This window comes from Chiloscyllium punctatum, chromosome 9 (assembly GCF_047496795.1).
Source record: "Chiloscyllium punctatum isolate Juve2018m chromosome 9, sChiPun1.3, whole genome shotgun sequence".
Taxonomy (NCBI): domain Eukaryota; kingdom Metazoa; phylum Chordata; class Chondrichthyes; order Orectolobiformes; family Hemiscylliidae; genus Chiloscyllium; species Chiloscyllium punctatum.
In genome coordinates this window covers 114731841-114750625 of record NC_092747.1, presented here as the reverse complement: position 1 = coordinate 114750625, position 18785 = coordinate 114731841, and the positions used below count along the sequence as shown (strand labels likewise).

The window sequence follows — 18785 nt, the reverse complement described above, 5'->3', positions numbered from 1 at the left end:
TTGTTGCTTCTTTGCTTCCTCCTCACTACACAAAATTTCTCCGAGCATCCTCCTCTTCGTATACTTTTCTCCTCCTGTGTCATCAGCAATCTTGGGAATATCCGTTTTATTCTCTCATCTAAGTTATTGATGTACAGAGGAACCTCGATTGTCTGAACGAGAAGGGCAGGCAGTATTTCATTGGGATAGTTGATTATTTGGTTAATTGATTCAATGCCTCTCCTGTAGGGCTTGGAATTTTCTGAAGTTTCCTTTCTCCTCGCTGTCCTACCTTGCTTCCTCTCTCTATCTCAGGATTTGTTTCTGAGCAGACACACACTTGTGTGTAAGGGACCTGCAGCATTGCTGAAGCCTCCCACCCACCCCACCCCAATCAGTTCAACAGGATTGACGCAGCGAGCACTTGCTAAGTCCGCTCCCCGTTCAGGAGACTTGGCAGCAGCCCACCACGCGCGAGCCCCTTTCCCCACCCCTGCCCACCCAGTCCAAACCTGTCAGGTCCCCCATCCGTCCCCCTAACCCCGTCCGACCCCCCACCCCAACCCTGACCCTCTTCTGACTCTCTCCAACCCTGCCCCCCCATGCACCCCCATCAGCACCCATGAGGCCCACCATCCCCGCCCACCCACCCCATCCCCGGGGGAGGCGGATTGGACACCAGCAGTAAGACTGCTGCTTAACTTTGGGGGGTGAGTCTCAAAATAGCGCCCCCCCCAAACACACGCACAAAATATTATACTGCAACGTTTTGACAGGTTCCATCCTTTGCCCAGTACAGGACAGTGTCGGAGCGATTATCTGGGGAAGGGGGGGCTTTAGGGTATGCCCCTGTGTAGAGCTCCAGGGGAAAGTGTGGGGAGAGAGAGTGGGGGGGCAGGCAGTCAGTCATTTGGAGACGGTGCCTGGACTCCCATCGATATCTAGCACTGTTCACGGCAGTATTTCAGTAAGCAGAGTTCATTTTTAATCATTGTAAACAAAAGACGCGATCAGTGCTGAAACACCTCTCTGAGGTAATGTTTCTATCAGGACCTTGAGATCTTCTTCGCATGATCCGAAATTTGGATCATTGATATTCGGCTATTTGAGGTTCCTCTGTGTGTATAAGTAGAAGAGTTGGGACCAAGCACTGATCCCATTGGTATCAACTAGTCGCTGCCTTCCACTCCAAAAAGAACCATGTATAAGTTTTTCTTTCTTTTCTATTGACTAAACAACTTGCTTTCTATGTCAGTTCACATACAGATGTTGCAAGAATGCAGAACTTCCATCACATCCACTTGGGGGTCACTTGGGTTTGTCTGTAGCATGATGATTCAGATGCTTAGTAGGATTGTAATCGTGTCTGACAACCTTATCGGGTTGATGCCTCATTTTCAGATCAAGTGGCGCATTTTCCTTTATAACTGCATGGAACCAGGACTGTGACCTGGTGTAGGGCTGACAGAGTCAGGGAATATGCCAGGCCAGAACATCACAGATTGCACTTAAATATAGTTCTACTCAAAATGCCTCACGGATGCCTGTTTTAACCAATAGCCCTGTTCCCAATGTAACCCACTTAGCACAGTGTCAGGACCATGCTATCCCTAAAGTTGCTTTATGCAGATCTTTTGGAGCAGTCCATTGTCTCTTTTCAGTTTGTTTCAATCAGTGTAAATAACTATTTTAATCTTTTTATAGTTCAAACCAGTTATCCGACTGTCTTCCAGTTGTGTCAAAATAAATGCACCAATGGAAATCAATAAAGAATTCCTCCAACTATTTCTCCCTCCTACAAAAAAGAATCTCCCTCCTACAAAAGAATACATTTTGGTCAAGTATTTGGTTATTCCTCCTAATGTCTTTTCATTGAGTTCAGCATCTATATTTGTCTAATTGTACCACTGAGGTACCTGAGGACATTTTTCTGTATTCAAGGTGTTTCAATCGTATCCATGGTAGTCATGCTTTCTACCTCTATATTTGCAACACAGTAAAATTAACACTTTCAAAGACCCTTAAAATTGACCCCCATGATTTCTAACCAGATTTTGGAACAACGAATCCCAGACTCTGCAATTAATCAATCGCAGACACTGGTTTGTATCTTCAATATAAGATTTGCTCTTTTATTCACACCACTGTAAATTTAACAAAGGAAAAATGAAATAAGAAAGTAACCGAACTGGCCTATGCATTAAATCCAAAAATCTTTGTCTTCAGCCCCATTCACACAAAGGAGAGGCAGACTAACACACTTCATTAAGAGATAAATTAAAGAAAATACCAAAACTGACCAAATTATTTGAGTTGTTTTCACAATGTCTTTCACAATGTCACAAAGTTGCCCCTTAGGTCCCTTTTATGTCTTTCCCCTCTCACCCTAAACTTATGCCGTCTAGTTCTGGACTCCCCCCACCCCAGGGAAAAGACCTTGTTTATTTACCTTACCGATGCCCCTCATGATTTTATAAACCTCTATAAGGTCACCCTTCAGCCTTTGACGCTCCAGAGAAAACAGCTCCAGCCTATTCAACCTCTCCCTATAGCTCAAATCCTCCAACCCTGGCAACATCCTTGTAAATCTTTTCCGAATCCTTTCAAGTTTCACAACATCTTTCCGATAGGAAGGAGACACATGAGAATTGCGTGCAATATTCCAAAAGTGGCCGAACCAATGTCCCAGACAGCCGTAACATGACCTCCCAACACCTGTACTCAATACTCTGGCCAGTAAAGGAAAGCACACTAAACGCCTTCTTCACAATGGGTTAAGTGTTGGGAAAGGTTATAAGAGATAAGATTTATAATCATCTGGAAAGAAATAAGTTGAATAGGGATAGTCAGCATGGTTTTGTGAAGGGTAGGTTGTGCCTCACAAACCTTATTGAGTTCTTTGAGAAGGTGATTTAGCGGTTTGGATCAGAAATTGGCAGTTGAAAGAAGACAGAAAGTGGTGGTTGATGGGAAATGTTCATCCTGGAGTTCAGTCACGAGTGATCTATGGCAAGGATTTGTTTTGGGGCCACTGCTGTTCATCATTTTTATAAATGACCTGAATGACAGCATAGAAGGATGGGTTAGTAAATTTGCAGATGACACGAAGGTCAGAGGAGTTGCGAATAGTGCCAAAGGATGTTGCAGGTTACAGAGGGACGTAGATGAGCTGCAGACCTGGGCTGAGAGGTGGTAAATGGAGGTTAATGCAGAAAAGTGTGAGGTGATGCACTTTGGAAGGAGCAACAGGAATAAAGAGTACTGGGCTATTGCTAAGATTCTTGGTAGTGTGGATGAGCAAAGAGATCTCAATGTCCATCCCTGAAAGTTGCTACCCAGATTGATAGGGTTATTAAGAAGGGATATGGTATGTTAGGTTTTATTGGTAGATGGATTCAGTTTCAGAGCCATGAGGAAATGTTGCAGCTGAACAAAACTCTGGTGTGGCTGCACTTGGAGAATTGCATACAGTTCTGGTCATCACATTATAGGAAGGATGTGGAAGCTTTGGAAAGGGCTCAGAGGCAATTCACTAGGATGTTGCCAGTTATGGAGGGAAGGACTTATAGAGTCATAGAGTCCTAGAGATGGACAGCATGGAAGCAGACCCTTCGGTCCAACCCGTCTATGCCGACCAGATATCCCAACCCAATCTAGTCCCACCTGCCAGCACCCGGCCTATATCCCTCCAAACCCTTTCTAATCATATACCCATCCAAGTGCCTCTTAAATGTTGCAATTGTACCAGACTCCACCACTTCCTCTGGCAGCTCATTCCATACACGTACCACCCTCTGGGTGAAAAAGTTGCCCCTTAGGTCTCTTTTAAATCGTTCCCCTCTCACCCTAAACCTATGCCTTCTAGTTCTGGATTCCCCCACCCCAGGGAAAAGACTTTGTCTAATTTATTCTATCCATGCCCCTCATAATTTTGTAAACCTCTATAAGGTAACCTCTCAGCCTCTGATGCTCCAGGGAAAACAGTCCCAGCCTGTTCAGCCTTTCCCTGTAGCTCAAATCCTCCAACCCTGGCAACATTCTTGCAAATCCTTTCTGAATCCTTTCAAGTTTCACAACTTCTTTCTGATAACCATGCCCTGAGTTCATCTGCCTTCCCTGTAAGGCACCTTCCATTGAAATAAATACAGTTTTATTTATTAGTCCTACCTTGTCCCTGCCTGCCCTGACTGTTTGACTCGCTTCTGTTCTCAACTGTACCAGTCCCAGATCGATCTCTTTCCTCACTATCTCCATGGGTCCTACCCTCCCGCCTTACTAGTTCAAATCCTCCCGAGTAGTTCTGGCAAATCTCCCTGCCAATATATTCGTCCCCTTTCAATTTAGGTGCAATCCATCCTTCTTGTATAGGTCACTTCCACCCCAAAAGAGATTCCAATGATGCAAAAAATGTAAATCCTTCTCCCATAAACCAGCTCCTCAGCCATAGCATAGAGTACAATAGAGCATAGAGTACAATAGGTGAGTGCGGGAGGGGATGAAGGTGATAGGTCGGGGGCGGGGGGAGAGGGTGGAGTGGATAGGTGGAAAGGAAGTTAGGCAGGTAGGACAAGTCATGGGGACATTGCTGAGCTGGAAGTTTGGAACTAGGGTGAGGTGGGAGAAGGGGAAATGAGGAAACTGTTCAAGTCCACATTGATGCCCTGGGGTTGAAGTGTTCCGAGGCAGAAGATGAGGTATTCTTACCAATGTCCTGTACAGCTACAACATGACTTCCCAACTCCGAAACTCAATGTACTGACCAATAAAGGGAAACATACCAAACGCTTCTTTACGATCCTAACGGTTGCAACTCCACTTTCAAGGAATTATGGGCCTGCACACCAAGATCTCTTTGTTCAGCAACACTTCCCAGGACATTATCATTAAGCCCTGATTTGACTTTCCAAAACGGTGCACACCTCACGTTTATCTAAATTAAACTCCATCTCTCACTCCTCGGCTCATCAACCCAAATGATCAAGATCCCGTTGCACTCTGAGCTAACCTTTTTCGCTGTCCCCTACATCTCCCAATTTTGGTGTAATCTGCAAACTTCCTAACCATACCTCCTAAATTCACATCCAAATCATTTATATAAATGATGAAAAGCAGTTGACCCAGCACCGATCCTTATGGCACACCACTGGTCACAGGCCTGCGATCTGAAAAACAATCCTCTACCACAACCCTCTGTCTTCTAACTTTAGCCAGTTTTATATCCAAATAGATATTCCATGAGATCTAACCTTGCTGACCTGGAAACCATGAGAAACCTTGTGGAAAGCCTTACTGAAGTCTATTTCGATCAGATCCAGCATTCTGCCCTCATCAATCCACTTCATTACTTCTTCAAAGAACTCAATTAAGTTAGTGAGACATGATATCCCATGCACGAAGCCATGTTGACTATCCCTAATCAGTCCTTGCCTTTCCATTTCATGTAAATCCTGTCCCTCAGGATTCCCTCCAAAACCTTGCCCACCATTCAAGTCAGGCTCACCAGTTTATCACTCCCTGGCTTTTCCTTATCCCCTTTCTTAAATAGTGGCACAGCATTAGCTGACTTCCAGTCTTGCAGGACCTCACCTGTGACTATCGATGATCTAAATATCTCAGTAAGGGGTCCAGTAATCACTTCCCTAGTTTCCCACAGAGTTCTCGAGTACACACGATCGGTTTCTGGGCATTTATCCATCTTTATGAGTTTTAAGACGTTCGCACCTCCTCCTCTGTAATATGGACATTTTTTGAGATGTTATTATTTATTTCTCCATGTTATTCATAGCTCTAAGCCAAAACTGATGCAGGAATAAAATAGAAACAATTAAAAAAAACTATCGTGGGCTCTAATAGTGATGCTATGTTGTTGTTGGTATAGCATGATAGAATCTTTTATTGTATTTAGTTGCAGATGATCAGCAGCCACGTCATTACATGGTGCCCTTTATCATCATAATCCTGATACTGATAATTCCGCTCGGCGCTCTCAGCTATCATTATCATAGAGCAAGAAAGAAATATCCACAAAGAAATAGTGACAAAGAAACTTCCCCAAAAATGTAAGCATTTTCATCAAATACATACCCTGGGATTTAACATGTTGATATTATTTAATACTGTTGGTTGGAATGTTTCAGTCTAGTTTCTTTGCTATCCATACAACCAGAACACACTCTGGTCAAAATCATGAATGGGTAAGACCACAGCAAACTATCCTTGCTTATTCTGTTTGATTTGTTCATGGTTTTAAACACTGTTCTTTTTAGTGCCTGCCTTCTGTGTTTCACCTCCTTGGCATCACCTCATCCTGATTCCAGATCATCTTAAACCAACAGAATATTTTCCCTCTTTTGGTGACTCTTCACTTGCCTCATTCACCTCTGACAGATACATACTTAAGGATTTAGTCAGCTCAGTTATTAATGGTGCAACTGAACCATTCCTTATGACTGCCATTGAAGTCGCAGAATATATTCTAAATCCCAGCAATCTTTGTCCAAATGCTGTTCACAGAATCCCTACAGTCTGAAAACAGGCCATTTGGTCCATCAAGTCCACACCAACACTCCGAAGAGCATCCCACATGGATCCTAACATTGTGTCAAATAAGATTGATTCAGAATATGTCTAGCAGTTCAAAACTAGGTATCTTTGAAACCCTCTGGTCCAAATGCAGAGACAGAACCACAATCTGCAGGATAATGTCCAGCATTATTATGATTTTATTCTCTCCGTGCATGTCAGAGTCACCACTAAGGCCATTATTCATTGTCTTTTCCTAATTGCCCTTTTTAATTTGGTACCTCGTTAAACCAATGCAGTCCATGTGCTGTATGTAGAGGGGTAGTGCTATGAGAAGGTGAATTCCAGGGTGTTTCTGTATCCTCTATGTCATATTGGCTCTGCTCAGGACACTTTCTTCCCAAATTAAAGAGGACTAGATTTTATCCTCCTGAACTGCTGAGTTTAAAGGGGTGATGCTCACACAATCCAGCTTGTGACCTACTAACCATCTGTCATTTGCATTCAACTTATTAATATTTACAGGGTGTAATGAGGTGTTGAGACCTTTCTGTGACAAAATAATGCCCACTTAATGGACTTCTCCTGCATCCACTGCACTTTCTCCTACAGCAAATGGAGTCTCATGCTTTTTGGGAAGTCCAACAACTTTAGCTATGCAGTCTGGAGTCATGTATGTAGAAGGGATCCTCCTTTAAGGGTTCCCTATGGCCTCCACCCCCAAGAAGATGCTCCTCCCCCATTTAACACTCCTCAAACCTAGCCCCTTATCTCCCTCAGGCCCCTGATATCCCTCAGGCCTCTTGCCAGGACTACCAGCCTGGCCATGCTGATAGCTCGAACAATAAGAATTTGTCTTCATGCTGTGGAATCCACCGTACTGACAGTTAATTGTTGGGATGGAGAAATTTAGTGCAAGTCCAAATTGTAATAAACCTTGAATCTCTGAACTACAGTTGGGTCAAGTACTTTTGAATGAATTGTAAAGGCAGTTTAGCAAAGGCCATACAATTGAGGCAATCTAAGTTTCAGAATTTGCAAACAGCATGAGTCATAGGTGAGACATTACAGGCAATGCAGATTCTGAGAAAATCGAAGAGCACCTGCAATTGAACAGTTTAAATCTTTTGATATAAATTCATAGTGCTATGCAATCTTCATTTGCTGATTTCTACACTACATTAAACATGTTCTGGAGTGGACACTGGCCAGATACTTTTCGGAATGCCTTTTTTTCTGGTTGGGTCTAACCTATTTGTCTGTTAAACATATCAGATTTAATGGTTAACCAAGCTCTCTCTCTCCTGTTTTCCACGGTGTATGGAGTTAATAATCTCATCAATGTCTCCATTTTTTAGTGTCTACTTTTCCTGATGCTTCTCAGGATGCTTTTTCACATCACTGAGCTCATTACAGACTGACAGACACTTTTGTCTTTCTGTTGATTAGAAACAGGATTTTTGTGATTTGCAAATTGTTTGCCTTGCACTTCTGTGTGGAATCCCTACTTATTCAAGCCTAATGACATAATATTGGGTAGCTGCTATCCTGTGGTAGGTGGCTAAAATATTAAATTGGATGAAAATATGCAATGTTAATGTTACAGAATTTAATTATCAGTCTTGTAATTTCTTCCCCCCATTCCCAAAGGGACGCCTCTGAGATGTTCCCAAGACTCCAAACAGAACGTGATGAGGTAAGAGCTGAAATATTCAAAAGATGTTTAAGACATATGCTCAATATTTTCAGCTTTAGACACAATGCTGCCAAACACGTTCGGAAAATGTAAATTCCACTGATGTTCCCAACAGCTCTTGTCACTCTGACTTGGCCTCATGAATTCCAGTTACTGGCATTCCTGGAACTTGGATCTTTCAAAATTTATCTTTCAACCTTCTTTCAAAATTCTATACATTCTCCACTGTTTTCTGCAGATTGAGATATTGCAAATGTAAACCGCCATGATTTAAGAAGGGAGGGAGATACAAAATGGAGAACTACAGACCTGCGTGACTTCAGTTTTAGAGAAAATGTTGTATAGAGTGTGATAACTAGACACGGAGAGAATAAATATATGATTGTGCAATGTCAGTCAGAATTTAGACAATAGGTGCAGGAGTAGGTCATTCGGCCCTTCGAGCCAGCACCACCATGCATTATGATCATGGCTGATCATCCACAATCAGTATTCTGTTCCTGCCTTCTCCCCATAATCCTTGATTCCACAATCTTTAAGAGCTCTATCCATCTCTTTCTTGAAAGTATCCAGAGACTTGGCCTCCACTGCCTCCTGGGGCTGAGCATTTCACATATCCACCACTCTCTGGGTGAAGAAGCTTCTCCTCAACTCTATTCTAAATGGCCTACCCCTTATTTTTAAACTGTGTCCTCTGGTTCTGGACTCACCCATCAGCAGAAGCATGTTTCCTGCCTCCAGAGTGTCCAATCCTTTAATAATCTTGAGGGGCATGGAGATTATTAACTCCATACACCGTGGAAAACAGGAGAGAGAGAGCTTGGTTAACCATTAAATCTGATATGTTTAACAGACAAATAGGTTAGACCCAACCAGAAAAAAAGGCATTCCGAAAAGCATCTGGCCAGTGTCCACTCCAGAACATGTTTAATGTAGTGTAGAAATCAGCAAATGAAGATTGCATAGCACTATGAATTTATATCAATAGATTTAAACTGTTCAATTGCAGGTGCTCTTCGGTTTTCTCAGAATCTGCATTGCCTGTAATTATGCATCTCAATGAGATCCTCTCTCATCCTTCTAAACTCAAGAGTGTGCAAGCCCAGTCACTCCAATCATTCAAAATATGATAGTCCCACCATTCCAGGAATTGACGTCGTGAACCTATGCTACACTCCCTCAATAGCCAAATGTCCTTCCTCAAATTTGGAGACCAAAACTGCACATAGTACACCAGGTGTGGTCTCACCAGGGCCCTGTGCAGCTGCAGAAGGACCTCTTTGCTCCTAGACTCAATTCCTATTGTTGTGAAGGGCAGCATGCCATTAGCTTTCTTCACTGCCTGCTGTACCTGCATGCTTGTTTTCATTGACTGATGTACAAGAACACCTTGATATCATTGTACTTCCCCTGTACCTAACTCGACTCCATTTAGATAGTAATCTGCCTTCCTGTTCTTGCCACCAAAGTGGATAACCACACATTTATCTACATTAAACTGCATCTGCCATGCATCTGTCCACTCACCTAGCCTGTCCAAGTCACGCTGTATTCTCATAACATCTCCCTCACGTTTCACCCTGCCACCCAGCTTTGTGTCATCAGCAAATTTGCTAATATTACTTTTAACGGCTTCATCTACATCATTGATGTATATTGTAAATACCTGCAGTCCTAGCACCGAACCTTGTGATATCCCACTGGTCTCCGCCTACCATTCTGAACGGGACCCGTTTATCGCTACACTTTGCTCCATTTATGAAAGGGAAATCATGTTCACCATTGTGTTCAAGCATTTTACTTGTTACATAGATGAAGGAAAACTTGTGGATGTGGTGTAGTTGGATTTTCAAAAGGCAGAAAGTAAGGAAATAAAATTCCTAACAGCTCATTCCATACACGCACCACCCTCTGGGAGAAAAAGTTCTCCCTTAGGTCCCTGTTATATCTTTCCCCTCTCACACTAAACGTATGCCCTTTTATTCTGGATTTCCCACCCACCCCACAGAAAATACCTTGTCTGTTTATCCATTCCTGCCCCTCATGATTTTATAAAACAGCCCCAGCCTATTCAGCCTCTCCCTATCGCTTAAATCCTCAAACCCTGGGAAAGCCTTGTAAATCTTTTCTGAACCCTTTCATGTTTCACAATGTCCTCGGGACCCTCTGTAAAGGTTCCTGATTGTCCTCAGGGTCCTCTCTACAGGCTCCTGACTGTGCTCAGAGCCCTCTTTACCAGCTCCTGATTGTGCTCAAGCCCCTTTGTACCAATTATAGATTCATAGAGATGTACAGCATGGAAACAGACCCTACGGTCCAACTCATCCATGCCGACCAGATATCCCAACCCAATCTAGTCCCACCAACCAGCACCCGGCCCATATCCCTTCAAACTCTTCCTATTCATATACCCATCCAAATGCCTTTTAAATGTTGCAATTGTACCAGCCTCCACCACTTCCTCTGGCAGCTCATTCCATACTGGTACCACCCTCTGCATGAAAAAGTTGCTCCTTAGGTCTCTTTATATCTTTCTCCTCTCGCTCTAAATCTATGCCCTCTTGTTCTGGACTCCCTGATCCCAGGGAAAAGACTTTGTCCATTTATTCTATCCATACTCCTCATAATTTTGTAAACCTCTATAAGGTCACCCCTCAGCCACTGACGCTCCTGGGAAAACAGCCCCAGTCTGTTCAGCCTCTCCCTATAGCTCAAATCCTCCAACCCTGAAACATCCTTGTAAATCTTGTCTGAACCCTTTCAGGTTTCACAACATCTTTCCGATAGGAAGGAGACCAGAACTGGATGCAATATTCCAACAGTGACCTAACCCATGTCCTGTATAGCTGCAACATGACCTCCCAACTCCTGTACTTAATACTCTGACCAATAAACGAGAGCATACCAAAAACCTTCTTCACTATCCTATCTACCTGTGACTCCACTTTCAAGGAGTTATGAACCTACACTCCAAGGTCATTTTGTTCATCAACACTCCCTCGGACCTTACCATTAAGTGTATAAGTCCTGCTAAGATTTCCTTTCCCAAAACACAGCATCTCGCATTTATCTGAATTAAACTCCATCTGCCACTTCTCAGACCCTTGGCCCATCTGATCAAGATCCTGTTGTAATCTGAGGTAACCCTCTTCGCTGTCCACCACACCTCCAATGTTGGTATCATCTGCAAACTTACTAACTGTACCTCTTATGCTCGCATCCAAACCATTTAGGTAAATGACAAAAAAGTAGAGGACCCAGCACTAATCCTTGTGGCACTCCACTGGTCACGAGCCTTAAGTCTGAGAAACATCCCTCCACCAACAACCCTCTGTCTTCTACCTTTGAGCCAGTTTTGTATCTAAATGGTTAGTTCTCCCTGTATTCCATGAGATCTAACCTTGCTAATCAGTCTCCCATGGGGAACTTTGTCGAACGCCTTACTGAAGTCCATATAGATCACATTCACTGCTCTGCACTCATCAATCCTCTTTGTTAATTCTTCAAAAAACTCAATCAAGTTTGTATGACATGATTTCCCATGCACAAAACCATGTTGACTATCCCTAATCAGTCCTTGCCTTTCCAAATACATGTACTTCCTGTCCCTCAGGATTCCCTTCAACAACTTGCTCACATTGACGTCAGGCTCACTGGTCTACAATTACCTGGCTTGTCCTTACCATCTTTCTTAAACGTTGCTGACTCTTCACTGAAATCTTGGTGAATGTATATCACTGTTAATCGTTGTTCAGCTTCTTGAGCCTTTACTGTATTCCACTAAATTCTACATGATCTGTATTTCTGTTTACCCACAGGTGGAAGAAAATGAACCATCTGATGAATCAAATTGATTGACAGATGCAACTGGAGCGTCAAAGAACAAAGAAAGAACAAAGAAACTTTACAGCCCAGGAACAGGCCCTTCAGCCCTCCAAGCCTGAGCCAATCCAAATCTACTGCCTAAACCTGTCGCCCAGTTCCTAAGCATCTGTATCCCTCTGCTCCCCACCTAGTCATGCATCGGCCCAGACGCATCTTAAATGAATCTACCGTGCCTGCCTCTACCACCTCTGCTGGCAACACATTCCAGACACCCACCACCCTCTGTGTAAAATACTTGCCACGTGTATCCCCTTAAACTTTTCACCTCTCAGCTTGAAAGCGTGGCCTCTCATTATTGAATCCTTCACACTGGGAAAAGCTTATCTCTACCTACCCTGTCTCTACCCTTCATGATTTTGTAAACCTCAATCAGTTCCCTCCTCAATCTCCTTTTCTCTCATGAAAACAAACCTAACCTAAACAACCTCTCTTCATAGCTAGCACCTTCCATACCAGGCAACATCCTCATAAACCTTCTCTGCACCCTCTCCAAAGTGTCCACATCCTTTTGGTAATGTGGCGACCAGAACTGTACACAGTATTCTAATTGCGGCCGAACCAAATGTCTTGTACAATTTTAACATGACCTGCCAGCTCTTATTCTCAATGCCCCGGCCCCGTCCGATGAAGGCAAGCATACCATATGCCTTCTTGACCACTCTATCCACCTGTGCAGCAACCTTCAGGGTACAATGGACCTGCACTCCCAGATCTCTCTGCTCATTAACTTTTCCCAAGGCTCTTCCATTCACTCAAAGTTTGGGAGAAGATTTGTAGCTCGGGTGCTCGTTGTTGTGGTTCTGTTCGCCGAGCTGGGAATTTGTCTTGCAAACATTTCGTCCCCTGTCTAGGTGACATCTTCAGTGCTTGGGAGCCTCCTGTGAAGCGCTTCTGTGATCTTTCCTCCAGCATTTGTAGTGGTTTGAATCTGCTGCTTCCGGTTGTCAGCTCCAGCTGTCCGTTACAGTGGCCGGTATATTGGGTCCAGGTCAATGTGCTTATTGATTGAATGTGTGGATGATACCACTATAAATGCCGGATCACAGAAGCGCTTCACAGGAGGCTCCCAAGCACTGAGGATGTCACCGAGACAGGGGACGAAACATCTGCAACACAAATTCTTCCATTCACTGTATAATTCGCTCCAGAATTAGACTTGCCTAAATGCATCACCTTACATTTACCTGGATTGAACTCCATCTGCCACTTCTCCGCCCAACTGTCCAGTCTATCTATATTCTTCTGTATTCTTTGACAGTCCCTTATGCTTTCTGTTACTCCCCCATTCTTCGTGTCATCTGCAAACTTGCTGATCATACCAACAGTGCCTTCTTCCAGATCATTTATTTATATCACAAACAACAGCGGCCCCAACACCGATCTCTGTGGAACACCACTGATCAGATTTCTCTATTCCGAGAGACTCCCTTCAACTACTACTCTCTGTGTCCTGTTGCTCAACCAGTTCTTTATCCACGTAGCTAGAACACCCTGCACACCATGTGACTTCACTTTCTCTATTAGTTTCCCATGGGGAACCTTAGTCTCATCGATGAGTCTGAAGACAAAACACTGTCACAGTCACCTTATCAGCCTTCCAGAGTCAGAATTCCTACGGTGTGGAAACAGGCCCTTTGGCCCAACAACTTCACACCGACCCTCTGAAAAGTATCCCACCCAGACCCATGACCCTACCTTATTAGTGTACATTTCCCCTGACTAATGCACCTAATCTACACAACCCTGAACACTATGGACAATTTAACTTGGCCAATACACTGAACATATTGGAGGAAACTGGAGCATGAGATGAACTCCACACAGACACAAAGAGAACATGCAAACTCCACACAATCACCTGAGGCTGGAATCGACCCCTGGTCCCTGGAAATGTGAGGCAACAGAACAAGCCACTGAGCCACGGTACCTCATTGTTATCCTGACATTGCTTTTGATTTGTTTGTAGGTATGTGAATTTCTTAACTGTACAGTCAATTTTATTTATAATTTTGTGTACATTTTTTGGACATCAAATCATTTAGTTTTCTGTTTTAAATCTGACACTAGATATTTTTAAGAAATATCACATTATCTGACATGCAAAATTAGTTACTGAATAAGATCATAATTACAGTGCAAGTTGAGTGGTAACTTGAGCGGCAGCACTGAAAGTACCCAGGGCGAGCATCAACAGGAACCCATGAATGGCCCATAAACACTAAGGAAAATTCAATTAGAAAGTGACCATGGGAGAAAAGTTGTGCTCCCCACTCTAACTCAGATCAAACAGCTTGAGTTTCTCTGCTCAGTGTTCTCTCCAATTGACGATCAAGAGAGAGTGTGTGTTTGGAGCTGGGGAGGAGAAGGAAGGTTTGTTTGTTTCTCCAAAAACACACAAACTAAGATAGAGATGGACAGCAAACTAACACTTGAGTTGGTATATCGGTAGTGGTAGGTGGGAAGGCAGATGGGGGGGGGGGGGAGTGGTAATTGTGGTAGGTCAGTAGGGAGGGTGGAGTGGATAGGTTGGAAGGGAAACGGACAGGTAGTACAGGTCAAGAGGGTGGTGACAAGTTGAGGGTTGGATCTGGGATGAGGTAAGGGGAGGGGAGGTTTGGGAACGTGTGAAGTTGATGCCATGTGGTTGTAAGGTGCTGAGGCAGAAGAAGAGAAGTTCTTCCTCCCAAGATGGAGGGACCATACAGAGAGCTGCTTACTTACATTGGTTCTTTTAAACATATTGTGTTAAATTTAATTCTGTTAATAAATATATTTTCAACCTACACTCAGGCCGTGCTATATTTTGTTTTAGATTTTTGAGTGAGGGTGCGTGATATTTTTTACCGGTCTGCCCCAAACCCCACTTTTCTCATAGCCCCCATTATTTCTATTAAGTGATGTTTCCCTGGAATGCAATTATAGCATTACAGGAGAACTACCTCTACTGGACAGTAACTGTTCCAATGTAGTAACGTCACATAAATACACCCTTGGCAAACTTACCGAACTTATCTCTGAACTTGACATCGTCCTGTTCCCCTTAGTCCAGGAACTCCCCACCTACGTTCAGCACACCATCCACACCCTCCACCTCCTCCATGACTTTCATTTCCCCAGCTCCCAATGCCTTATCTTCACCATGGGCATCCAGTCCATGTACACATCTATCCATGACCAAGGCCTCCAAGCCTTCCGTTTCTTCCTCTCACAGTCCAAAAATGTGCAGGTTAGGTGAATTACCCATGCTAAGTTGCCCCTAGAGTTAGGTGTAGGGGTAAATGTAGGGGAATGGGTCTGTGTGGGTTGGGCTTCGACGGGTCGCTGTGGACTTGTTGGGCCAAAGGGCCTGTTTCCACACTGTAAGCCATCTAATCTCACGTCTACCCAACCTGTACTCGTTCACTGATACTCTCATTCGACTGGCTGAATTGGTCTTTATGCTCAACAACCTCTCCTTCCAATCCTCCCACTTCCTGCAGACCAACAGGGGTCGGGCCCAGCTATGCCTGCCCCTTGGTCAGGTACATAGAACAATCCATCTTCCACAGCTACACCAGCACCATTCCCCACCATTTCCTCCGCTACATCGATGACTGTATCAGCGCCACGTCATGCTCCTATGTGTGGGTTGAACAGTTCATCAACTTCCCTCACACCTTCCACTCTGACCTTAAGTTCACCTGGACCATATCAGAAACCTCCCTCCCCTTCCTGAACCTCTCCATCTCCATTTACGGTGACCGACTCAACACAGATGTCTACTACAAACCCACTGACTCTCACAGCTATCTAGACTACACCTTCTCCCACCCTGCCTCCTGTAAAAACGCTATCCTTTATTCCCAATTCCTCCACCTCCACCACATCTGCTCCCAGGAGGACCAATTCCACCATAGAACAAGGTCGTCTTCTGCAGAGACTATAATTTCCCCTCACACATGATCCACAATGCTCTCCAGCGTAACCTCTATTTCCCACACCTCTGCCCTTGAACCCGACCCCTCCAATCACAAAAGGGAAAATAAAATCCTACTCCTCACCTTCCACTGCGCCAACCTCCAGATACACCATATCATCCTCCGCCATTTCCTGTCACCTCCAAACAGACCCCATCACCAGAGATATGTTTCCCTCCCCATCCCGATCTGAGTTTCGGAGAGACCATTCTCCCTGCGACTTCCTTGTCAGGTCAATGCCCTCCACCAACCCCCCCCCATCTCCTGGCACCTTTCCCTGCCATCGTAAAAAGTGCAAAACCTGTGCCCACACCTCCCCCCTTACCTCCAAACAAGGTCCCAAAGAATCCTTCCACATCTGACAGAAATGTACTCCCACATACACCATTTACAGCATCAGTTGGACCCAATGCGGTTTCATTTACATTGCGGAGACAGGATGCCAACTTGCAGATCATTTCAGGGAACATCTCTAGGACACCCACACCATCCAAATCCACCGCCCTGTAACTGAACACTTTAACTCCCCCTCCCACTCCGCCAAGGACATGCCGGTCCTGAGCCTCCTCCATCGCCAAGATCTGCTGAATTTTTACGGCAGTTTCTGTTTTTAGTGGAAATGGGTTGACTGTGCTGAAAGCAGCATCTCATGACAGGGTCTGGCGTGTTGGGGTGGGTAAAGGATATGGAAGATGATATTCAGGACCTCAAATCACTAACCTTGATATTGATCCTGAAGGCTGTAGAGTTCCCAAGTGGACAATGAGATGCTGTTCTTTCAGCTTTACTGAACCTCGCTGGAGCACTGCAGCAGGCCCAAGACAGAGAGCATGGTAATCCTGAAGAAGGGTTATACCCAAAACGTCAACTTCCCCACATCCTGATCCTGCCCGGCTTGCTGTGTTCTTCCAGCCTCCTGCTGGTCTACCTTGGATTCCAGCATCTGCAGTTTATTTTGTCTCTAACCAGGTGTGTTGAAGTGGCAGGCAACAGGAAGCTCAGGGTCATTCTTTACAAAGAGAAGATTGATGTTCCATATAGTGGTCACTCACTCTACATTCTGTCTCAGTGGTGTACAGGAGACCACACTGTGAGCAGCAAATGCAGTAGACTAGATTAAATGAAATGCAGATAAATTGCTGCTTTACTTGGAAAATGCATCTGGGGCTTTGGATAGTGAGGAGGGAGGAAGTAACTGGTACATACGACGCCTTCTGCGATTTCATGGGAAGGCGCTGTGGGAGTGTGGGTAGATGTTGACAGTGAAAGAGAAGTGGACTAGGCCGTCCATAGGGAATGGTCCCTGTGGAATGTTGACAAGGAAGGAGACGGGAATATCCAAATATGTCCACCACCTCCAGCTGGCTGCCACAACTAGACACATACCAGTCAAGCCATGGGCTGTTTTCAGCACAGCCAAACTATTTTCACCTACCTATGGCTCCCATTATCAGCTTTTCCTTCACCCCGGCAGACTATCATTAATTTCTTTGTCTCTCTAACTATCCTTCCCTTTCTCTCGGAGTTCCATCACTACCTTTCCACTCACTCCATCCCGCCCCATCCTTGTCCAAACCCCGGTCTTCAACATTGAACACCTTTGCTTGGATGCTATCAGTTTTGTAGAAGGGTCACTGGACTCAAAACTCATTGAATAGTGCACCTTCTAAACATCTTTTGAGATACCACACAACAGATTGAGAAATATTGAACAGATTTTAGTCTGTACTTTTCACATAGGCCTAGTTTTCTGGGTCAAAATGCAAATTGTTGGGTATGATTTCAGAATTGCAAAAATACCTCAGCAGATGGGGGGGATGGTCTCCACAGTTTATCTCCCAGAGGTTGCTTTCAAATGTAACTGCAAGATGGAATGAGGTTTTCAGAGAAACTGCAGGTGTGGCCCCCTTAAAGCCTGGTTGATTACATCAGTTTGATCGATGGCAGTCTGTCAGGGAGGAAGAGTAGCTGATAATGAGGACCATAAGTAGGTGAAGGTGGATTGGCTGTGCTGAATGCAGCCCATGTCAAGACTGGCATGTGCCTGGCAGTAATTGCTTTTTCTGTCCCTGAAATGTCTAATAACTTTGAATTCGTGTGCAACCAGGATCATTCAAAGTTATAGTAGTATCCAGCTGAACGAGCTGACAGCCCTGGGTAGATTAACTGCCACCAACCCTTCTTACTGTTAAAAAGTCTATTGATAAATTGCTGATACAATGTGGGAAAGAATGCCCGTATAGAATGCTCAGAAGATTAGCCCAATCTTGATAAACAGTATAATAGGTTTATTAAATTGCACTTAATAGCTGTTTACATTGCATCTGAAATACATGAGAGTCCCTAGTACAACCTCATGCTTCACTTCACAGTAAGTAGACATTACTGCTACTGAAACATCTGACAAATCAAAAGCTGCAGATGCTGGAATCCAAGATAGACAGGCAGGAGGCTGGGAGAGCACTGCAAACCACGCACCATCAGGAGGTGGAAAAGTTGACGTTTTGCGTGTAACCCTTCTTCAGGACTGTGGTGGGAATAAGGGGAGCTGTAAAAAAAGGGGTTTTTGCCCGAAACATTGATTCTCCTGTTCCTTGGATGCTGCCTGACCTGCTGCGCTTTTCCAGCAACACATTTTCAGCTCTGATCTCCAGCATCTGCAGTCCTCACTTTCTCCTCGACAGATGAAGACAGGTAGAGGGTACAATCTGATTGGTCGATGGAAGGGACGAATCCAGTACATGGCT

At 44.3% G+C, this 18785-nt stretch overlaps 1 protein-coding gene across 6 annotated transcripts in view; it reads left to right on the top strand.

Moving 5' to 3' along the window:
- LOC140481632 (nectin-3-like) overlaps nt 1-14547 on the top strand; it is a 117845-nt gene extending 103298 nt beyond the window's left edge. For 4 of the 6 annotated variants that reach the window (XM_072578135.1, XM_072578140.1, XM_072578134.1 and 1 more), the window contains 3 exons: nt 5885-6038; nt 8152-8197; nt 12016-14547. In XM_072578135.1, coding sequence (XP_072434236.1) covers nt 5885-6038; nt 8152-8197; nt 12016-12051 — 236 coding nt within the window. In that variant the 3' untranslated portion in view covers nt 12052-14547. The remainder of the gene's footprint in view (nt 1-5884; nt 6039-8151; nt 8198-12015) is intronic. The other 2 variants (XM_072578137.1, XM_072578139.1) reach the window with 2 other exon arrangements.
- Nucleotides 14548-18785: the final 4238 nt, after the last annotated feature.